This window comes from Eretmochelys imbricata, chromosome 1, assembly GCF_965152235.1.
Source record: "Eretmochelys imbricata isolate rEreImb1 chromosome 1, rEreImb1.hap1, whole genome shotgun sequence".
Classification (NCBI taxonomy): domain Eukaryota; kingdom Metazoa; phylum Chordata; order Testudines; family Cheloniidae; genus Eretmochelys; species Eretmochelys imbricata.
Window position 1 is genome coordinate 238,565,582 of NC_135572.1, and position 24,623 is coordinate 238,590,204.

At 42.7% G+C, this 24,623-nt stretch overlaps 2 protein-coding genes across 2 annotated transcripts in view; one reads left to right on the forward strand and one right to left on the reverse strand.

The window, feature by feature from the left end:
• Positions 1–522: 522 nt before the first annotated feature.
• MED21 (mediator complex subunit 21) lies at positions 523–10,294 on the reverse strand. Its single transcript, XM_077826142.1, has 4 exons — positions 10,168–10,294; positions 8,992–9,106; positions 7,186–7,286; positions 523–3,327 (listed from the first exon to the last, which is right to left on the reverse strand). Exons 1-4 carry the CDS (start codon positions 10,207–10,209, stop codon positions 3,151–3,153), a joined length of 435 nt encoding a protein of 144 aa, XP_077682268.1. The 5' UTR covers positions 10,210–10,294; the 3' UTR covers positions 523–3,150.
• Positions 10,295–17,362: 7,068 nt separating this feature from the next.
• Positions 17,363–24,623, forward strand: part of TM7SF3 (transmembrane 7 superfamily member 3) — a 34,359-nt gene continuing 27,098 nt past the window's right edge. Inside the window, exon 1 of the mRNA XM_077826172.1 lies at positions 17,363–17,638. Within this exon, the coding sequence (XP_077682298.1) occupies positions 17,554–17,638 (85 nt within the window). The 5' untranslated portion in view covers positions 17,363–17,553. The remainder of the gene's footprint in view (positions 17,639–24,623) is intronic.

The window sequence follows — 24,623 nt, forward strand, 5'->3', positions numbered from 1 at the left end:
CTATCACTTTTCTTTCCCCTTTTCTCACCCCCCCCCCCCACAATTATGAGCAAAATTACTCCTTACACACTTACATTTTGTGGGTTTTGGGGGGTTGGAAGGAAGGGGAGAAATGCACTGCACAGCCTTAGCCCCCCCAACACACCTTTATGCAAGCATTTACCTGCTTTCAAGCTCTACCTTGTCCTGAACATAACCAGTACATTTGGTTGTGCTAGTTTTAATCCACTTTCCATTAGCACTGAAACAAAATGCTGTCTATGAAAGCACTACCATAACATATTACTACTCGCTATATGAATCATCCTTATTTCCCCCATTCTGTGCTGCAGACCTGCCTATAACTCAGACCGGACCACAGAAGCAAGGGGGAGCAGGCTGAGCTGATAGGTTGTAGTTAAAACACAGGTGAAAGTTTGCACTGTGGGACTCATGCACATCAGTATGTGACCCACCCATGCTGAGTTACAAATGGAAGGGTGTTTTAGAGGTTATAACTGAAAAACAATCACCCCCTTTAAAAAGAAAGTATTCAACCAATTTCCTTGCTTTGTTTGTTTTATTTTTATTACATTTGCTTATGGACAATGTTGACATTTTAATAGAAATGCTGAACTAGACATCAAGGGGACACACAAACAGTGTGCATGCCCTACTTCACACCAGCATAAGAGTTAAAGTTCTTCAGATGCAGAACAGAAACAGCTGCTCTGACACTAGTACACACTTTAATATAAAGGTGGCTGGCACATTAACATACTAGAGTAAGCAGCAAGCACGAAGAAAATGCTACACTAAGGCAACGTTTTAAACAAGGAAATCTGGAATTCCAGCAGTAGCAACTTCCTAATATTCAAACAAAAAGAGTACAAAACTGAATATACAAGGATGGTGTAACTCTATAGTAATCATGCAAAGAGAACTTCTGAAAGGTTAAGAAATATTGAGCTTGGGTTTACTTCTGGCAAGTTAACAGCTGACAAGACAGGTATTAGTGCCATTGTGCAACTACAGAGATTAAAATGTAGATAGGGAATCCATTTGAGTGCTATTTAATCCATCTCTACTCTGTTGAACTCCTATAGCAATATATTAATCCTCAAAACTCCTGTGAGATTGGGACATTTTCTCCATCTTACAGATGAGAAAACAGACAGCTAGCTCCAAGTGTTCACTAATTTTGGTACCTCACTTTCAGGTCACACAACTTGAGACACGAGCATGTTTTTTTAGATATACTGAGCACAGCTCCTAGGACTTCAATTGCAGTTGGTGTCTGACATGTATTTTAAAAAAGAAAAAAGTCAGACCCTCAGAGTCAGCACCCAAAATTAGTACATAGCTGTGACAGACTGAACTCTAGTGATTTACCAAGAAACAAAAGAAACCTATGACACAGCATGGGCCCCACTTCTATATGAAGTAATAAACCATGTTTCCCTTCTTCCTTGTATGTAGGTATTGCAGGAGTCTCACAATAGCAGGTGAAGTTTAGGATTTAATCACACTTAAATGGCACATTTCCATTTTAGCAACAACTAGCAGTACTTACCACTTTGTAAGTAATTATATTGTGAAAGTCCTCTTTAGAACAGCAGACTGTTACAGTGGTAAGCGTACAAGGTGTGTCCCATGACCTACTCGACTCTTCTTTTTACAGCACAATTTAATGGGCGTATGGCTCCTTGAATGCATTGCCAGTGGTAGGTTGCCAAAAAACAAGTTCAAATTGTTTCAGATCAGCTGAACACAATAGAAGCGTAACAATTCCATGTACATCAGGGAAATCTGCCCAGTACATACAGATAAACAATTTGAATCAGGCAAATAAGTAGACTATATGCACACAGACTCCGAGAAAAGCCAGTCTATCTTCAAGGCCAAAGTAAAACTTTTAGACTGCTAAGGGAACAGGGTGTACTCCAGTACTATGCCACAAAGTTCAAATATTGATCCAAACATCCCTAAAAGCTTGTGGGGTTTGAAGTGAGCCCAATTTTCTATATTTTTAATTCACACCATTGGGGCACAATTTTTTTCAGTATGGAAGAACTCTTGAATATCTCAGGGACTACCCCTTTCATATTTACACTCACACAACATCCATGCAGTGGCTACAGCAACTGCTTACACAGAAGAGCAATATTAGAAAAGAAGTTAGCTTCAGCTCTTCCATCGCTGGCTTCTATCCCTACTGGACACCTTTTGTTTCTTCTCCAATTCCTCTGATGCAACTACAACCAGCAGCTCCTCTCAGTAGCATCTACTTTTACAGGCACAGGCTTTGCCATGAGAAACCTGGCATCTGTAGAAGCAACCAGAAGCAAAGGGGTAGAGCCAATTCCATAAGACCTGCTAGCAGCCTGCAGGGAACCAGCAAGTGCATCAAGAACCACTACTGCTCCACAGTCCCATTTGTGAACCACAAATTTGACAGACACCTGATCTTGGCTTTGGCTCTTTAAGTATTAACAGGATGCAGCTGGCAAGAAAACTGCATACTAGCTTGCAGCCAAAGAAGATAAAATACAGTCAAATAATAAGTTTGCCAAACTGTCACAGCAGAAATGGTAATTAAACAGTATATATAGCAATGCAAGAGGTGAGCACTCGAACAACCTCAGAATGCACAGTACTTTGCTCATAGAACTCTGCACAGTGAAGCACAATTTCCTGTAAAAGCCTCACAATAAAACAAGACACCCTAATCTTGAAGATTTAGAGGAGAGGGAGGTTACCAAAAATATGCTGAGAAAGAATTTTCCCTTATTGCCCAGCAGGAATATACAAATTTACATTGTGAAGATGACCGCTCATCAGATACAAATCTATGCATAAGAGAAGCTAAACTTACCAAAAAAAGTAGTATTTTGAAATAAAGGAAACACATTAAATGTGCAGTGCTGGAGCAACACGAACACCAATTCTTAGTTTATAAATGCTTTCCATGCCAAACTTGAGACTATATAACAAGACTTTTAGGCTTTGACAAGTGACATGCTTTTACCATAATCAGTGCACTCAAAATATTTACACAACAGTATGGCTCAATATTATTGTAAGTGTTTGATACAGAACTTTGTTTTCAAAAATATGATTTTATTCACAATCTAATAGTTCATTTTTGCAGCAAAATGCTGCCCCCTGCTGCTATGAATCTGGAACAGGTTGGCTATGAGTACCACTTCTGGTCTTCAGCTGTGATTGAGCAATATCTGCTAGGGCACTCTGTATCTTTTCTAGTAGCATATCCCCACGATAAACAACCTCTTCCAGACGGGCAGCTGCTTCATGGTTTTCCTCCTCTAACCGATACAGACTAGCAGCCTTTAAATACAAAAGAAAAGTTAGGGGATCGTGATCACCACATAAGGCAGAGTTTTCTTCAAAGGAATGGGTGGAGAAGTTGTCCAGGCCTGTGATGAAACCTAGTAAGACACCCATCTTTAGCTCCTACATCAGTCATTCTCTGCTGGAGTACAAGAATATCATTTATCCATTATAACTTTGCCATCTAAAAATGCACTCCTTGCCTGGAGATTAAATTCATCAACAAAAATAGATGTTTTGTATCTCATATTGCCAATTTTAGATGAACTCAACTACAGCTTTCTTAACAAACAAAAACCAGAACCTTTGTCCCTACTCAAAAGAGATGAGTAAGGTGTAACACTTTCAGATCTCATGGTGTTAATTAGCAGGGTGGATAAAAATCAATGATTTTTTTTTAAAATTAAAAAGATTTTTTTTATTTAAATCTGATTTTGAGGAAAAAACTTATCTAAAGATAGCTCATCATGGAATAAGGATTATAAATTCTAATTCTATAGTATGAAACAGTATATTCATGTAATGTTTAAGAAAAGTTTTGTAAATGAGTTCCAATAGTTCATTGATTAGGACCCAACCTTATGGGGTTCCACAGGCTTCTGTATAGATTATTTAGGTTAAACTTTCTATCTACCCAATGGGACTCAATGCTCAGTCTAGAGGATACGATCAGAGATGCTTACTTTTGCAGTTCTCAAACTGTGAATTTGTGTCTCCAGAGGTAACATGCTTGTTAACAGCAAAATCATTTTAAAATAAATAAATAAATATATGGAGGTGAGAAACAACAAACCTCAGCCCTATTGTCCCTCTACAAATTTGTGTACACAGAGTCAATCCCTTACCTCTCTCTACAAGCGCAAACTTTCAAAAAGTTCAATGAATAGAAGATTGCTGGGGGCGGAATAGATCTGGACAAGAAAAAGAAGTCTGGAGATAAATGTGAGAAAAGAGGGATGTACTGCTTGTTTTCTTAAAATATTACATGTTTGCTGTTGAAGAAAAAAAAAACAGAATACTTAACGATGTTGTTTTAGTTAAATAGAACAATTTAAAATGTCTGTCTGGTGATGTTCTCCTCCTAATACAGCATGGCAAGAAAATCCTCCAAATATTAATGATTAACCTGGTGAATTGGAGATAATTCACCTCCCAATTTACCTTTGGTAAATGAAATAACCAAACAATCATTCATTTTCTGATATAGCTGTAAAACTAATATACAAAGTTTTCAAAATAAATCACTGTTTAAAAATGTATAGTGTGCACCTTCTAAAAATGAAACCTAAATCTCTGAGTTGTGAAGAATATGAATTAAGATTATAACAACCAACAAGAATGCACTTTTACGTAGAAAACCATGATTAAATCGAGTCTTCCTGATTAGTGATTTAAATCAAATCCACCCTGTCAATTAGTTTGTACTACATTCCCCAACAAGCTCATCTTTGGAACTGCACAGCCAGTGCCTCCAGTGAGGGCCATTAGACATATACACGTGGAGGACAATGGGAATTAGAATCCAACCATTTGTTCAATAATTTAACTGTAAATCGTATGACATGTGACAGTAGCTAAAATATGGGCATTTATACTAAAGACACGGTAATGGACTAGCTATCTGAACAGAAAAGTGAAAAAAGGTCATGTCTTGGGAGAACAAATGTGGCAGCCCCATCTATTTAGGATACTGTTGGTGGCACACTGAACAAGAGATGCCACTAAGGGTTACTTGATTAACAGCGAACACTCTACTGTTGTGAGATTTATGCTGCTAGCATGCTACAGACTGTTCAAAGCTCAAACTGACCTGATCAGCCACTCACATGTTCACAGAAACAAGACCTATCAGTGATGTCATGATCATCTTCGAACTCGGACAATCGTCATCATTTAGGATAAATTCATGAAATCAGGTTTCAAGTCCCGCTATATTTTAAGTTACGCATTAGTGTCAATAAATTGAGTCTTTTTGTATTGCACCTTTAGAACCTCCACTGTTTTTCTGAGGTAAGCATTCAGCCAATTTCATCCATCCCTATAACATAGCCCCATAAGGGTGGATGGTGACATTTGTTTGCAACAACACACCAATTTAAGAATGGAAGTAAATAACAAACAAAAAGCCACATCCAATTGGAAGTGTAACCATAGGACAATCTGACCAGGACTAAACATCTATCCTAGCACAAAGGGCCCATGGAATCTAATCATCACAGGCACTGGTCAAGGTCTTTTTTTGAAAATGTAAATGCAGTGGCCCCTAAAAATCAGGCATAGACACTGCTGCAATATCAGCTCAGAGGAAAGCATGCTGCCTACTGGGTTACCAAACCAGTTTCTGTAATGCCTTGGTTTTCCCAACACAAGTGTCATTAGGGTCAGACATGGCTCAGCTATGAAACATGACAACATCATAATCTGTGGTATGTCTGCACAGAAGACTAAAAAACTATTCAGGTTATTTATATGGACTGTGAAATTACACTGATGCTATATGGTCTGAGTTTTTAAATGTAACTAATATGTTTAGTCACTACTATAACTAGAGATCTAGCAGAATATAGCACTTTTGTTCAATATCCTATTTATGCTTCTCCAGTTTAGACATGTCTAATCTCTTTTGTAATCTGCATTTATCCTCTGCAACTCTGAGACTATCAACTCATCTCCAAGAACTGAAAATACAAAATTTACTCTTCCCATCTTAAAATTGCTTCAATGTAGCATAGGGAGTTAGGGCTCATCTTTGTACACATACTTACACAACGTAATTTTAAAAAACACTCAAACTAGGGCCAGGAAGGGCAAGACAGGTGGGCCACCAAGCAAGACTTGTAGAAAGAGATGAGCATTGGAGTAAACTACGTTGGGAGGTAGGACTGATTGCTGGAGAGACCCTAGCACACGGGTTCTCAAACTGGGAGCTGTGATCCCTCAGGGGGTCACGAGGTTATTGCATGGGGAGGGGGGGTCGCAAGTTGTCAGCCTCCACCCCAAATCTCGCTTCACCTCCAGCATTGGTAATAGTGTTAAATATAAAAAAAGTGTTTTTAAATTGGGTGGGGGGGGTTTGCACTCAGAGGCTTGCTGTGTGAAAGGGGTCACCAGTACAAAAGTTTGAGAACCACTGCCCTAGGAGGAGGCACATGGGCCCTTCTGAGGGAAAAAGGTTTGGGGAAGCAAGTTTGATCTGCTGACCTGCAGGAAGGTTTCCTTACGGAGCTAAGAAGAGGAAAGAACTGTAACATTTCAGAAATACTGAAAGTCCTTTAAAAAATGAGTGGTCTAGACACAAAGCGGTAGTACCATGTCAGATACAGCAGTTTTAGTAAACTCGCTTGTGACATGCTCTTATAGAGATTGGATGAAACCTGCTTTGAGAGCCAGAAAACTTGCAAGTTTCTTTTAATAAAAGAAAAACAAAAGGTATATTAAAACAGTTGTGTGTTTAAATAAACTGAAAAAACCACATGGCTCTTAAAAATAGTTTCAGATGGTGGTGGAGAGGGCAGTTTCTTTAGGAGCCCCGTGAAAAGAAAAATGAATTTAATATAGCTCAGAGTTCCAAGGTTTAAGTCTTCCCATCCCGCTTCAAGTTTTAAGTTATTCAACGTAATATTTCCAATAAATTAAGCTGTTGATTACAGGTACTTTTTTGGGGGGGGCGGAGGGGCCCACAGGGGGGAGAGACAACAAAATATTCCCTTGAACTTTTTTTTTTTTTTTTAAAGGGAGCTAAGATTATATCCTTTATGCCACCTGTGATTTTGGGCTGGAATATTCAGAGGGGATTAAGAGGGTGAGATTTTTTTGCTGTGTTTCAAGTGTTTTAGATTTTAGTGATATTCTTACCTGCAAAGCTGCTGTTGATTCTTCACTAGGTAATGAATCTATTAAAACATCAATATCCTTAGCAGTTCGTGCAATCAATGCCGCAAACAACTGAGCATATTCTATAAAAACAAAAATCAGATTATCTATTACAATTTAATTTACCTTTTTAGAGGAGAGCTGTGATAAACTTAGTGCTCACTGAAGGTACAAGTCACCTAGAATTTTACTCTGAATTTCAGAAGATTTATACTGATTTCTAACTCCAATGTATTCTTAAATTTTAAAAACTCTTTCCTGTATTAAAGACAGTGATAATACCTTCCATCTCAAACAAATCTAGTACATGTTAACGTTCTAAGATTGTTTAAGCTAGGATCAGAATCAATCTAACAAATGGCATTGGAATGGCTGCCTTATTTTACAAAGAGACAGCTAACTCTTAAGCCAGATACTCCATTCTAGCAGCATATCAAACATTCCAGTTACAATGTGTTACATATTCTGGAGCACCGAGATACTCTAATGTTTACTTAAATGTGTACTGTGCCATCACCATATATCACCTTGATATAGAAATATTGAAGTTTTACAGATTGTACTTAAGCTTTCAAAGATTATCAGTACCTGAAGATAAGAAACTTACAGGGAGACTGATCTGCCAAGAAAATTTTGACTTGCTTAGAACCTGGACTTTAACCTGAACAGTTACAATATGCTGAAATACAGCTTGCCTTGTCTAGAGTTTAAGATGGTTAGATCACGTCAACTTACATGATCTAATGCCTTTAAACCTTAAACAAAAACTTGGGCTCCTGAATCATCACTTACTAGATACCAGTATCTTTGATTGGACCAGCTGCCACTAGAAAGGGAACAAGTGAAAGCTCTGCTTTTTGCACCTTTAACTAGCTCCTCACAGAGGTCTCCAATATCAGATGGCAAGCCCTTATAGGCCACTGTAGGACTGGTTGACAGTCTTCCAGAACTGCAACAGAGCATCATTTGTGCACTGTGCTAGCCTTAGTTGAGATTCCTGAGGTCAGGCCTAATCTGATGCAAGACGTGTAAAATAAAGGGGACTAAAGAGCCATTTAGGCATATAATGTGTCTTAACTATAAAGCCACATTTAAAAATTCTCAAAACATTAGGGCCATTCTGAGCATATAAATAAATATTTTCGAAATATCACATATCCATATGACTGAACTTTCTTCCCAGCTTGATTTGTTCTTCCATCTGAAGTATGATATTAGATCATATATTTGCTTTATCTTTAGAAAAATGACCAGAATTAATCTGTAAAAAAGTACAGATGGAAAAGAGTTTTTGGTAAACTAATATAGATGTTAACTTTTATAACTGCAGACACTAGCGAGAGAAGGTATTATTCCAAAAACATTAAAAGCAAAAACAGATTGATAGCTAGATAAGCTTTATACTCAAACTAATGTAAAATTTCATAAGACTAGTTCATACTTGGTTTGGCTTTTAAAAACAGAAGTTTCCTGAACACTGACTAAGAATCTCCTCATAACCGTGATCCTTATAAAAATGACTGATGTCTGAATTACTAAATCTATATAAAACAAGGACCACGAGACACACACTTTTCTGTGCTTAGCTTTGTCAAAAAATATTTCGCGTCTCAATCAATTCACTTCCCTACAGAATGTGCAATTATCCATAACTTCGCCTGAATCATTACAACTGTTACAACATCTGAAGAAAGTTTCTTACGCCTGAAATTACTTAATTCTAAATTGACACTACCTATTTTACTAGAGAGTAATCATGTTTAGTTAATGGACACAGATAAAACCGACCTTCTGTAGGATTAGCTGGCTGGTCTTTGTTTATCGCTGTCTGAATGTTACTGAAGGAGGCAGGTGGGCCACACTGCTGCAATACCCCAATCGCATTACAAAACTGATCTGCAAGCTATAGACAAGATGAAATATATTTACGCAATCATACTATCATTTTAGTCGGCATTTACACTAAAGATAGTCAGTTTAAACTTTTTGCCCCATCAACCATTTCACAGAATTGCACTTCAGTAAATGAAAATGGTTAATCCAAGTCTGTGGTAAATCCTGCCTTCCATGCAAGTGGATGTCTTTGATTGCACTGGGACCCCATGCCAATGCATGTGTCCACTCCCACAGATCAATTAGCAGGACCAGGGATTAATTAAGATGCTACCATTAGCATACTCAAGTCCAGGACAAAAATTTGGTTCCTAAATCGTGGCCTTTAGCAGCTCAGCCCACTGCAGAGATAACATGCTTTCTCCCATTCCCCTGGCCACATGGATAGGCGCTACCCAACCAGTTACTGAGCCTGGTGAAATTAAGTAGGAAGATTATTGCGATCGGAGATAGACATGGTGTAGTGACATAGAATAACAGGGTTGGAAGGGATCTCAGGAGGTCATCTAGTCCAACCCCCTGCTCAAAGCAGGACCAATCCCCAACTGAACTCATAACCCTGAGCTTAGCAGGCCAATTCTCAAACCACTGAGCTTCTGGGAGCAACTACTTGGAAAAGCAGGCCCCCCCCCCAACTCCACACAGCCCCACGAACGGGCTGCTCTGGCCATTCCGCACACTGGCAACAGCGCCGAGCCCCCCGCTCTGGACGGAGCGAGCTCCGTGCTGGCGGGGACAGGCTAGCTCCGGGGCGGCGCGAGCTAAGCTAGGCGCCCCCCGCGCTTCACAAGGGGAGGGGGCGCGAGAGCAGCCAAGAACGCTTAAAAGCCCAACGGCCTCGGCGGGTTTTGTTTTGCTTTTTTTTTTAAACCGACGCCACTGTCATCCCCACCCCCGCTCCGGCCAGCGCTGAGGCGGTGGGAGGGAGCAGACGCCTCAGGTTTGCTACCCCCCCCCCCGGGGCCCAGAATCCCTCCCCCCAGGGCCTGGGAAAGGCTCGGAGGCGGCCGGGGAGATGGAGGGGCGGGAGCCGACCCGGCCTAACCCCGATCTGAGCCACTCCAGCCTCACCGAGTTCACCGCGTCCTGTAGTTGCGTTAGCCGATCCGCCATGACGCTGCCCAAGCTCCCATCCCGATTCCCTCCTGCCTATTGGACAGAGCCTAAGCGGGGCCGGGCCGGGCAGCCAATGGGTGCGCTTGGTGTTGGACGGTTGGCCTTGAGGGGGGAGGGGAAAATGGGCGGGGCTTTGCGTTGTTCTCTGTCGGGTCCGACGCCCGGCGGCGGCCACGAGGATGCTTTGGCTGCTGCGGGGTGCGCGCCCCCTGCTGGCTGAGAGGCGACTCGGCAGCTGCCGGGGCCGCCCTCCGGAGTGAAAGGCCAAGGGCGGGGCCCAGGGTCCACGGAAGTAAATGGAAAGAGTTCCGTTGACTTCTATGGGCGTTGGAGGAAGGGGCGGGGCATCCTCTGGGGGGAGGAAGGGCGGGGTCTGAGTGTGCGGAGTGATGAACAGCGTCATGTGATATAAAGAGGGACGGAAAGAAGCTGGCCCAGGATTGTTCAAATCCCGCCCCCTAGGAATCACAATGTATTAAACCTTTTTCCTTGGCTGGGTTGCAACTCTAAGGGTTTGGACACAAGCAAGACTCTCAGGTCCCGATTCCCTTAGTGACAAATGCAATGCTTTGTGGTGCACAATTTGGCCCATTCTGCTGTTTTAGTGGAAGACCAAGAGTGTTGAGGAAGCCCCCCACCGCCCTGCTCTAGGCTACCAGGTAACTCAGGAGGGTGGAAGACCATGAGTGTCAAGGAAGCCCCCCCCTACTCTGGGCCTAGGCTAACCTGAACACTTCTCCCTCCTGAAGGCTGCTGTGTTATACCTTCCGTTTGCTTTTGTTTTGTTGCATAGTTTTGTTTTATCCTTTTTGGTGATTCTTTGTAAGTGTTACACAAATAAAACTCTTCTGCTTCAAAAAAAAAATAAATAAACAGTCTTGAGCTAGGATGAAAGCAAAATTGTAGTTCTTATATTGATGCACAGATTTATCATTAATTTGCAGTGTTACCAACTCTCAAGCCCAGGCTTCAGTAGTCTAGTAAACACACCAGACTCTCAGATTAAAAAAAAAAAGTTTTTACTCTTCATACTCCCAGAGAAAAGTTGGGAAATGGAATGCGTCAGAAAGCACAAGGCAAATTAAAAACTCCATATTCATTATTTTTAAAATAATCTCACGATTTTTAAGACAGCCTCATGATTTTTGTATTATTAGGGTTGGCAAAACTGCTTGAGCATGTTGTTGATAAACTCTTAGTCGACTAGGGCAATCATAGTTGTGCAAGTAGGTACAGAATCTTCAGGCCTGGTCTACACAAGAAAATTAGATCATTTTAACAACGTGGATCAGGTGTAAAAAATCCACACCTCTGAGCAGCGTGTAATTAAATCAACCTAAATCCCCCTGTAGTTAGCGCTAGGTCAAGCAAAGAATTCTTTCATCAATCTAACTACCACTTGTTAGGGAGGTGGATTGCTTATGTCCATGGGAGAATCCCTCCCATTGGTGTAGGTAGTGTCTACACCAAACCACTAGAGTGGCACAGCTGTAGCATTTATTTAAGTGTACACAAGCCCTTAGAAGTTGGGGATGGAAGTGACACGTTAGGGCCAATGTAAGATTCTTTGCTACTGTATAATTACTTGTGTGTTTTCCAGTCTAGTTTCAGAGGTCTCATGTAATGTGGTTTCCACCTCTTTCCTTGGGAGATGTTTCTATAGCCCATACATTTTACTAAATAAGAAACTTTTCTTGATATTCAGTTTACATTTTATCTATTTTAATTTCTTCTTGTACTCCCACTTTTACTCCCTTGAACTATTATAAACAATTCTTTACTAGCCTTGGAGTTTACTCCCTTCAAATATTTGTAGAGTGCTATCACAAATCCTCCTTGGTTGTCACTCAAGCAACACAGCTTCAACATTTTCCCTCATAAATCAATCACTCTGGATCCGTGATCATTTTCTTCTTTTCTGAACTCCCTTCAAACTATCAATATCTTTCTGGTAATGAGGTGCACAGAACTGAACAAATATTCAGCGCAAAACTACAATGACCTTGTTTGCTTCCACATTACATTGTCTAACTTGTCTAATTTGCAGTCTGCCTTCACTAGCTACTATGTGCAAAAGCATATAGCAGAAAAAAGTGCTGTACCTTAAATGCAAAGCTACCATTCCCAACTGAGACCAAGGAGAAATGTTGTATCTACAAATAATATTGAATACCCAGCAGCCTCTGTGAGTAGAAAATTTTTTGGAATAACATTACATGTTCTAATGACCTGAGCAAAAGACTGAGCCCCAGAAATTCCTGATTTTGAACCTGCGTGCTAACTCTTAGTCCCAGATCCTCAACAGTATTTAGGCATCTAACTTCCATTGATTTCAATGACAGTTAAGCATCTAACTACCTCTTGGGCCTCACTCCCTCTGTGGCTTTAGGCAAATAATTCTGGGCCTGATCCAGTGTCCATTGAAGTCAGTGGAAAGACTCCTGTTGACTTCAGTGGGCATTTGGTTAGACTCATAGGCCAGCATTTTTAAACTTTAAGCTGAGCCCCTCCTCTGAGTTACAATTTTTGGCCATACCCCCCCGGCCCACACAAAAATAAACACATGCAAGGCTGGGTGCCCTGCTGAGGTGACTCAGCGGTGGTCCTCTCACCTCAAACCCTACTGCGTGGGGCAGGCCCAAGCCCCGCAGCACAGGGCTGGTGTTCCACTCCCCCACCCTGAACGTTCCTGCACACACCCCTAGTTTCAAAACCTCTTCCACAGGCCCTGACCCAGCAAAGTAGTTAAGCACATGCTCTGCTTTAACCATGTGAGCATGCTTAACTGCTTTGCTGGATCCTGGACTTAATCTCTCTCCCTAAATTTCCCCTTCTTTGAAATGGGGATGATAATGCCTAACTCACAGGGGGATTATGAGGATTAATTAAGTGGTATGTCTTATTTATATATTATCTGACTTTAAATGAATTTGGTTTAAAGCAAGGATGATTGAAGTTAGGATTCCTGTCAAGACTTTTTATCATATTTGTATTATAGTTCATTTTTCAGTAAAGAAAAAAATACATAAAATAAATGAGAAAAAGAAATTTGAGGTTCCACAATATAGAAAAATGTTGCATTTGTAATGTTTCAAAACGATCTGTTAACCTGTTTTAATTTAAATTTTGATCTTTTTTAACACTGTTACAGTCTGATGAAAAATATCTGGATTCTAGATATCTTTTAAAAAATCTATTACTTTCTTGACAGTGAAATAAAGCAAATTGCTACTGTCTTATGTGTGACTTAGGCCCAGCTCCTCAGAGGTACTGAAATCAATGGGAGTTTGGTGCCTAAATACCTTTGAGGATCTAGGCCTTACTTCTGTAAAAAAGATGGGCCTGATCTTCCTTTCACTTACACCATTGTTAAATAGAAATGGTAATAATTTCCACATGCCATGTGCTTTGAATGGGAAAAAATAAGGAAACTATCAAAACAAAGTACTGATATTACAGAGTAGTTCTTTTAGTTAATGTACATAAGTACAGGTTAGACACACATTTCTCAGGGATGGCCTAGGTATACTTAATCCTGCCTCAGTGCAGGAAGCTGGACTAGAGGACCTCTTGAGGTTCCTTCCTGCCCTACACTTCTACGATTTTATCAGTTCTGAGAAAGGGCTGCGTCAAGGAAAAGCAAGCATATACTGATGGCTTTCTTATTTTAAGGCAGGTTAGCAGATAAAAGATACCAAAGTTGTGCAAATCAATTCATATTTGAACTTTAACTTTGTCTTGGCCATTCAGCAGTTGGCCTTGCCAGATCCAATTGCCATTAAAAGTCAGTGGGACTTAAGCACACTAAGGAGCAAATGTTGTCTGAGCACTGACAGACGTGGGCTAGTGGGTTTGAATACTGGGCTATGAATAAGAAATTACTTCGGCTATGGCTACACTAGCTGTGCCACTGTAAGCTCTCTAGTGTAGCCACTCTAAGCCAACTGGAGAGAGCTCTCTCGTCGACTTAATTAATCAACCCCCAATGAGCAGCGGTACCTATGTCGGCAGTAGAAGCTCCCTCACTGACGTAGCGCTGTCCACACCAGCGCGTAGGTTGGCATAATTTATGTCGCTCAGACGGGTGGCATAGTCACACCCTTGAGGGGGAGAAGTTATACCAAAATAAGTGGTAGTGTAGACATAGCCTTAGTACTCATGCCATCCCTGGCTTTGGGCAAACTACTTAACCTCTCTTGGGTCATTAACTTTAAACGTCAATGTTAACACTACCGCCTATGAGGATTAATTTATTTTCTGCAATGACCTTCAAAGAGGAAAAGTGCTGAACAATATTTTTAACCTTTTGTCTCTAGCACTGAAGCTGCAATGAGCTCCATGCAGGCAGACCCTGATGCACCTTTGTGGACCCCATTGGGAGTAGCCATTGCAGAGCTCATTGCAGTATCAGCCCCTCTATTTGTATTTTAAGTTAAATTTTGAGTTTGCAGCTTTAGAGGAGGTTTGAGGTTTTAGGAGTTATTTTCAGACTTTGTTATGTTAGAATTGGATTAAGGTGCTGGGGAGGGGAGGGCTGATATCATTGTGACACTCTATACCTCGGGGGGAGCGACCTGTAACCCCCATATTCATCATTTATATATAATTATGGTATTTCATATAAAGCATGCCATGTGAGGTATCAGGGGAAAGGTTATGATCCACTGAAAGCCATGGTTCTATCTAAATATGTATATTATTAATGCATATGAAGTTATGAAATTGTGTTGTATGGTTGTCACTAAAACATGCTGTGAGTTGGGGAAAAGTCCAGATATTAGATCCCCAGAGATAAGGACAAGGGAGCTAACCAACACCAGGGCAGGTGTTGAACAACCATCAACAGCCATTGTCCAGCAAGGGAGCTACAATGCAATGACGCACTTGCACGAGGCCACATCGGGGGAATTACTCAGCCTCGCCTGGTGACTCAGCAATGCCCATCAGACATGCCTGGACTTGTGTTCTCCAAGCACATGGACTAAGGGTATAAAACAGAACACAGTGGCCACATGCTTGGCCTTTTCTCCTCCCCCGCCCATGCTGCAAGCAGCAAGGACACTGAGAAGACTGAAAACTCCAACAGAGGAGACTGGTCCTATGTACTATGAACTGCAATATCCAGTGGGGTGTGAAAAACTGCTTAATCTAGATGTTGCCCAGTCTAATAGGGTTGAGTTTAGACTGCATGCTTATATTTTCTTTTCTTTTGGTAACCACTCTGACTTTTACTATCACTTATAATCACTTAAAATCTATTTTTTGTAATCAATACACTTGTTTTACTGTTTATCTTTACCAGTGAGTTTGCCTGAAGTGTTTGGTAAATCTGCTCAGGTTTATAAAGACTGGTGTATATCCACTTTCCATTGATGAAGTGGTGAGCCAATTAATAAACTTGTACTGCTCATCTTGACCAGTGCAATATGATATATTCCTGAGGTACAAGGCTGGGAGCTAGGGGAATTTGGCAAGTACCCTTCTCTGTGTGATTCATGAGTGGCTCTGGTGTGGGGGTTTTCAAACTGATCAGTTCAGCACTTGAGGTTAAAGGCAGTTTGATGCCTTTATAAATATTTTAGAGATGTGAGTCTGGAGCACCCGCCATTAGTGCATAGTGCACACCCAGCTTTGGGGCTCCATATGTGGCTGTGTTGAGTGATAACAGCACCTGGAGGGGGTTGCTGCTTGTCACTAGCAAAGCATTGTGAGAGATAGCCCAGGCTGGAGAGTTAAGGGGGCACAGCAATCCCACAGTCCTGGGCTGCACCCCAGGGATCCTGTCAAAATCATGATGGATCCTTACCTTAGCATGTTAATATAGCAGAATTTGGCTAACAGAGACAGTGTCATGGGCAGAGACAAATTACGATAAACAGCCATCCCTACTGACAAAGACTTCAATCCTCCAAACACTTTTATAGGACTTGTCTATACAAGAAAGTTGCACCCCTAAGGTATACATGTAAACTGTTATTATTAACACAGTGCAAACTTCTGTTATTTCAGTTTTGAGTGTTTATTTTTTCTTTTGTTTAGCTTGAGTTGAGTGGGAAACAGTTAAGCCAAAACAAGACACTCAAACTAAAATAAAAGTATCCATCCAGGGATTTGTATTGCTTTAGTTATAATAGTACTCCCAACCTTCAAAACATTCAAACACAAATAATCATAAGCTTAGCTTAAAAATGACTAGAATTTAAAAATAATAAATGTGATCTTTTAACCCGTCATCTGTTTCCTGATCCTTTAGTGTGTACTTGAGTCACATTTTCAGACTTTTCTCCACACCCATAAGGGCTAGAAACATTTCTGTTTCAGATGAAGTCTGAGATCCCCACATAACAACATGCCTCTAGGATCTGGGGCTTTAAGAAAAACACAAAATATTTGAGACTTGCGATAAAATGACAAAAGTTGGTGATACTGCTATGTCATTTCAAAACCGAGGTTGGTGCAACTTTCCCATGCTGACCACGCTTTAGATTGGAACCTTGTCACAGCAGCTGTTACTATGTGCCTACAGAGCCTAGCACAACAGAGCCCTGATCTCAACAGGCCTCTAGGCTCTGGTGTAAGGCAGATAAATAATATCTGTGACAGCTAGACATTCCTGAGACAGTGAGACATTCAGTGCCAACATTTACCTTAACACAAACCCTATGATGAGACCTGAAAATCACTGACAATGAGTATCAGCGGGTAGCCCTGTTAGTCCCTAGCCACAAAAACAACAAGGAGTCCGGTGGCACCTTAAAGACTAGCAGATTTATTTGGGCATAAGCTTTCGTGGGTAAAAAACCCACTTCTTCAGACGCAGGGAGTGAAAATTACAGAAAATTACTGACAATGAGCTGCATAAACAATACAAAAGGGGAGCCCGCCCTCCATTAGTTCTGGATGATTAGTTTTTGTCCCTTGCAGAACTACTGTCCGACACTCTCGAGGCCCGTCGGGTGCACTGCTCAGCAGGAGTAGCCCCGGCACAGCTCCGGGGCGCCCATACTCTCCTGGGAACTTGGCATCTCCCGCTCCCTAGCCCCAGCTGCTCTTCCGCCCGCGAACCAGCGAGAGCGAGCGAGGCGCTCGCCGCGGCCGCAAAGCAAAGGGCTGACGGCCGGAAGTGGGCGCCTTCGCTGAGCCTGCCGGTTAGAAATGGGGGCGAGCGGAGGCGAGGCCGGCTCGGGTTAGCGTCAGGGCGCATGGGGCTGGCCCCCCGGGCTGCCATGAGGGGCAGAGTGAGAGCCGCCCGCGCCGCGGAGTGAGCGTCTCGCGAGCCGCCCTCTCGGGGAGCCCTTCGCTCGCCCCGCCTCGGGCTCGGCGGGGGACTTTCCAGGCGCAATGTGGCTCCCGCGCTTCTTCCCCAGCACCTTGCTGGTCTTGGGGCTCGCTTGCAGGCGTGAAGCCTTGGTCAGCGCCGGCGCGGGTAAGCTGCAAAGGGGGGTGGGAGGGACGGAGAGAAAGGGTCCCCTCTGGCCTGGACTATCAGAACACCGCCCCCCGGAGCAGAGGCACTCTCTGGCTTGAAATGGAAAGCTGGCTCCTCTTTCACGTCCGCTCCGTCAAAACAAGCGTGCCTGTGTTTAAAAACAGAGCGCTGGCCGCTTGTTTGCCCTTCTTGGCTATTTCTGAGCCGTGTTGGCCAAAGGTATTTTCATCAGCAGGTGGACACCTCGGGATTGTTCGCCCCACAAATAGCCGGGGAATCATCTCTCAGGCTGCAAAGGTGATCCTGGATCACAGGTGCGAGAGGCTTCAATGAGCTGCAAATAAGGGGTGGCCTAGGATAGTTTGTCAAGATTCCTAATCATTTCTCTGGCCTGGGGTGGCCGTGTTGCTTCTTGGGATCTTTATTTATTTGCAAATAGCGTTTGAACAGCTGTCAAAGTGCTTCGCACACCAGAATGCATTCTACACAGAGGGGAATTGGCATGAGTTGGGTTGGTTACCAAAATCAGGTGGTTTGCATAAGCTGCAAAGTGATCATGAGCACTATAGGCTTTAAAGGAGCATGTCATGTGTTTCCTGGGTCAGGGCTCTGTCATATGTTTCGGCAACAGTGAGGCTTTTTTCTTGCCTTGAACAAACATTTCATTGTCGAAGGGAGGATCTTAATAGCACTATGGCTAGCCTGTAAGCAACAGTAACGTACTTCTCCTGGAGGGCATGACTTCATTGAATCGTAAAACAGAGCACTCTCAAAACTGGTTAAAACAAAAAATAAGAAATTGAACAACTACTGATATGGCCCCCTCCTTGAAATATGTGCAGTTTCATTCAAACTGTTGGATTGTGATGCACCATGAAGGTTGGACAGTGTCTGTTTGAATAATAGATGTGGAAAATAAAGGTCCATCAGGTGGAAGCAATCTGTTTTATGCAACGATACTGCTGAAATCTTATAAAGTTCTAGTTGTAACAAAATTTTCAGTATGAAGAGATGTATTTATTCACAGAAGTATAGTTTGAGGCTATATTAGCATTGCCATAATTTATCCTTCTTTTCCCTGATTCATAAACTAAATGACAGTCTGGATACACTGGACTGAAACTTGCCACGCAAGATCTTAATGCAAGAAATGTTTTTTTGGATGGTTCCAAACTTCTGATAATATCGGTCTGTTCTAAGAATTGTAGAACTTGATTTTAATCTCATTTTGCTGACAACTAGTAAACAGTGTGGCTTGTGTTTTAACTTGACATTTCTCTTTCAAAAGCACTAAGTTGTGCAAAAAAAGTGGTAAGCAACATACATGAATTCTAGTACTACATATATGGTTAATTCAAGCATATGGACTATTCTAGATCAGTGTGTCACCATGTTGAGTCAATAGACAGTAGAGGTTTAGAGAAACTGATTAGTAGATCTGTGGTGTGTTTTTTTTTTTTTTTTTTTTTGTAAAGCTTGCAAAGTGTTGATCATCTCTTTGTTAATGATCCAAGAAATAGCCATGACTATGAAGCAAACTGTTCTAAAAGCCTGGTTCTTGAATCTGATGATTCCAAAATAGTTCAGCAGTGCAATGTCATTATATTGACATCAGTTTGTAGTGTAGACCAAGCTTTAGTGCAGGGGCTGGCAAACTTTTTGGCCTGAGGGCCACGTCGGGTTTTGGAAATTGTATGGAGAGCTGGTTAGGGGAGGGGAGCGTGGCTTTGCCTCCTGCCCTCCGCCACCCCATCCAACCCCCCCTCATTCCCGACTGCCCTGCCGGGATCCCTGCCCCCATTCAACCCCCCTGTTCCCCACCCTCTGACCGCCCCGACCCCATCCCCACACCCCTGACCCCCCGCTCCCTGACCCCTTACCGCGCTGCCTGGAGCGCTGGGGGTGCTACAGCCGTGCTGCCCAGCTGGAGCCAGCCACACCACTGCTCACCACAGAGCACTGGGTCAGGCCGGGCTCTGCAGCTGCGCTGCCCCAGGAGCTCGCAGCCCCCGCCACCCAGAGCATTGCGCCGGCTGTGCAGTGAGCTGAGGCTGCGGGGGAGGGGGAACAGCGGGGGAGGGGCCAGGCGTAGCCTCCTGGGCCAGGAGCTCAGGGGCCGGGCAGGAGGGTCCCACAGGACGTAGTTTGCCCACCTCTGCCTTAGTGTCTCTGTGTAGACATAGACAACTTGATGGAGTGTTGGCCTTAACTCTGAATTTCCTTTTTAGCTGATCTTTTACAGTGGCTAAGGCACTCTACTACAGTCCTGAAGGTTATGAGTTTGAGTCATGTTCCATCTTGCACTGAAAGGCCCCCTCCAGTTCACCCAGCTGCCAAATGGATACCTAGTCCATGGGGTTAGGGATAGTCAAAGGTAGTCTGATGTGACACTGGCCACATCTCTCTCCCTTGTGGACTGTTGGCTATGAAATTGACTTGCCTTCACCACATCAGTCGGATGGTTTGGGGGAACTTTGACTTTGATTCTTACAACTTTGCTTTAAATTTAATATTGTTTAGTAAAGCATAGAAAATATTTGGCAATAAGGTACTTCCAGCCCTTGTCATATGTAATAAGATTTTATGCCAACATTTAAAAAAATTATATATTTGCTAATTTGGTACTCAACTTGAGACACGTGGAGTCTCCTTTTCTCCCTCCCCTTGGAGATGCTGAGCTGAAGTCAGTTGGGGGTGTGCTTCTGAAAATCAGGCCCTGAATATCTCAAATTGGGCACCTAAAATTAGTGAGCACTTGTGAAAACCCGGGCTGAAGTGGATTGAATCCCTGTGTTTGTAAAATGCTGGCAGTGACTTCCCTTCTCACCCTAAAGAGACCAGAGGAAGAAGTCTGTTTTCACACTTTTTATGGTTATATGTTCTTGTTGGTTTCCGCAGTACATTTAAGTGGGGAAACAGCAAAAGTGATACTGAGCTAACACACTTCCCCTTGGAGGATGCCTGGCTACTGTTGCAAGGCAGACCTACATTTATATAAAGCTGGTCAAAAAATTTAGGAAACTCTCAACCAGCTTTAGATAAAAAACATATTTAACACATCTATGACCAAACACTTTAATTTACATTTCAGGTTTACTTTAATAATCCACTTGGCTGGGAATATCCAGTGGCTGTTCATGTGCTTTGTATTAACAAAAAGAAAAGGAGTACTTGTGGCATGCATCCGATGAAGTGAGCTGTAGCTCACGAAAGCTTATGCTCAAATAAATTGGTTAGTCTCTAAGGTGCCACAAGTCCTCCTTTTCTTTTTGTTAATACAGACTAACACGGCTGCTACTCTTCAACCTTTATATTAACAATATATCTTTTGAGTTTGGAGGAAGTGGCTGAGTTTTCTTTGCTAGCTCTCTAATTAACCCTTTCAAAAGTATATTGGGTCCGATCTGTGTCCTTGCTAATGCATTATAGGATGTGTTTGACTATCTAGTTTCTAATACTCCCCTTGTAATCTCTGCTGAAATTCTAATTCTGCACAGCAGTACGACTGGATGAACACCACCAGTTTGGTACAGGAGACTTTAGGCTGTCCTATTTCATAGGGATTCTCTCTCTTTCCTCAAATGGAAGAACACAGTTGTACTTGCCTGGCACATTATGGCATGGCACAGCACTACAACAGTCGTGTTTATGGTGCAGATAGGGTAATAGGGCCTTTGTAACAAAGTGAAAGCTTTGTGTAATCTATGCTGTCCTCTAGTTTCAGGGAGCCAGTTAAATTCCACCTGTGCTAGGTCTCTTAACTGACTTGACTCCCTTTCCAGGGTCTGCTATAGTTGCAGTGTATTTGGGGGCTTGTCAGTGGCCCTTCCTTATGCTGATAGTTCCTGCACATAAAATACCACCATATAAAAGGGCCCTCTAGACCGTCTTAAAGACTTGGAGTCCCTTTTGACATTTAAGAGTAAAAGGAGGAACTATAGAGGAGTGGTTGGGTTTCCCCTACCCTTTTATTTGCTGAGTCAATATGGTTCTGCTGTGAATGTGGTTCCTTGATTAAGAAACTTTGTATGGAATCATTGATACAAACATGGAAACAACTCAAGGTAATTATTGCTTAGTGGGGAAAATTGGGCAATAGTGTGATGAGGGAAAGTTGAATGGCTTGGGGGAGTAGTCTGGTAGCCAAATACAAGTTTTTGGGAATACTTTGTTTTAGTGTACATATAGTGTTGGTTTGTTGTTTTTTTCTTGTGGATTCCGAATTGAAAAACCCTCAATTCTAAAAAACTGCCTGATGACCCCTTGTCACTGCTTAGCACTTAATTCCACCCCACTCCTGATTCACAAGCAAGATGACAGTGATACCCCCTTTCACAGAATTTCAATTTTTTTAATAAACTTCACACTAATTTTGTTATGGAACATAACATATGTACCCTTCTAGCTAATTTATCTCTGTATTAGTGTGTGTATTAGGATTATATCTTACTAGTATGCTCCCTCCTCTCCCAGAGACACAAGGCACTTTCTTGTTCTCTGAACTTGCTCACTTAAATTCTCACATACTCACTCCTGAGAAGCAGTTTTGAAATATTGGACAGTTTTAGACATTAACAGGTTAAAAACAAACACATGGGGCATGAAAACAGCTGATCATGTTCATGTTCCAGCAATATGGAATGGTATGTCAAAGTCAGATTCAGGACTCACATAATTTGTCAGAAGAAAAGGAGTACTTGTGGCACCTTAGAGACTAACCAATTTATTTGAGCATGAGCTTTCGTGAGCTACAGCTCACTTCATCGGATGCATACCGTGGAAACTGCAGCAGACTTTATATATACACAGAGAATATGAAACAATACCTCCTCTCACCCCACAGTCCTGCTGGTAATAGCTTATCTAAAGTGATCATCAGGTTAGGCCATTTCCAGCACAAATCCAGGTTTTCTCACCCTCCACCCCCCCACACAAATTCACTCTCCTGCTGGTGATAGCCCATCCAAAGTGACAACTCTTTACACAATGTGCATGATAATCAAGTTGGGCCATTTCCTGCACAAATCCAGGTTCTCTCACTCCCTCACCCCCCTCCAAAAACCCACCCCCATACACACACAAACTCACTCTCCTGCTGGTAATAGCTCATCCAAACTGACCACTCTCCAAGTTTAAATCCAAGTTAAACCAGTTAAACTATCCAACTATACAAGTTAAACTATCCAACTATACTCTCAGCCCAGCAGAAGCAGCTGTTCTATCTCGGGGCCTCTCCTTCTGCCCCTCCACCCCCACGAACATGATACAGTTCTGTGGTGACCTAGAATCCTATTTTCGACGTCTCCGACTCAAGGAATATTTCCAAAATACCTCTGAACAACATACTAATCCACAGAGGTCTCCCTACCAACACTACAGAAAGAAGGATTCTAGGTGGACTCCTCCTAAAGGTCGAAACAGCAGACTGGACTTCTACATAGAGTGCTTCCGCCGACGTGCACGGGCTGAAATTGTGGAAAAGCAGCATCACTTGCCCCATAACCTCAGCCATGCGGAACGCAATGCCATCCACAGCCTCAGAAACAACTCTGACATCATAATCAAAAAGGCTGACAAAGGAGGTGCTGTTGTCATCATGAATAGGTCGGAATATGAACAAGAGGCTGCTCGGCAGCTCTCCAACACGAGTTTCTACAAGCCATTACCCTATGATCCCACTGAGAGTTACCAAAAGCAACTACAGCATTTGCTCAAGGAACTTCCTGAAAAAGCACAAGATCAAATCCGCACAGACACACCCCTGGAACCCCAACCTGGGATATTCTATCTACTACCCAAGATCCATAAACCTGGAAATCCTGGGCGCCCCATCATTTCAGGCATTGGCACCCTGACAGCAGGATTGTCTGGCTATGTAGACTCCCTCCTCAGGCCCTACGCTACCAGCACTCCCAGCTACCTTCGAGACACCACTGACTTCCTGAGGAAACTTCAATCCATCGGTGATCTTCCTGATAACACCATCCTGGCCACTATGGATGTAGAAGCCCTCTACACCAACATTCCACACAAAGATGGACTACAAGCCGTCAGGAACACTATCCCCGATAATGTCACGGCTAACCTGGTGGCTGAACTTTGTGACTTTGTCCTTACCCATAACTATTTCACATTTGGGGACAATGTATACCTTCAGATCAGCGGCACTGCTATGGGTACCCGCATGGCCCCACAGTATGCCAACATTTTTATGGCTGATTTAGAACAACGCTTCCTCAGCTCTCGTCCCCTAAAGCCCCTACTCTATTTGCGCTATATTGATGACATCTTCATCATCTGGACCCATGGAAAAGAAGCCCTTGACGAATTCCACCCTGATTTCAACAATTTCCATCCCACCACCAACCTCAGCCTGGTCCAGTCCACACAAGAGATCCACTTCCTGGACACTACAGTGCTAATAAACAATGGTCACATAAACACCACCCTATACCGGAAACCTACTGACCGCTATTCCTACCTGCATGCCTCCAGCTTTCACCCTGACCACACCACACGATCCATCGTCTACAGCCAAGCTCTGCGATACAACCGCATTTGCTCCAACCCCTCAGACAGAGACAAACACCTACAAGATCTCTGTCAAGCTTTCTTACAACTACAATACCCACCTGCAGAAGTAAAGAAACAGATTGATAGAGCCAGAAGAGTTCCCAGAAGTTACCTACTACAGGACAGGCCTAACAAAGAAAATAACAGAACGCCACTAGCCGTCACCTTCAGCCCCCAACTAAAACCCCTCCAATGCATTATTAAGGATCTACAACCTATCCTAAAGGATGACCCAACACTCTCACAAATCTTGGGAGACAGGCCAGTCCTTGCCTACAGACAGCCCCGCAACCTGAGGCAAATACTCACCAACAACCACATACCACACAACAGAACCACTAACCCAGGAACTTATCCTTGCAACAAAGCCCGTTGCCAATTGTGCCCACATATCTATTCAGGGGACACC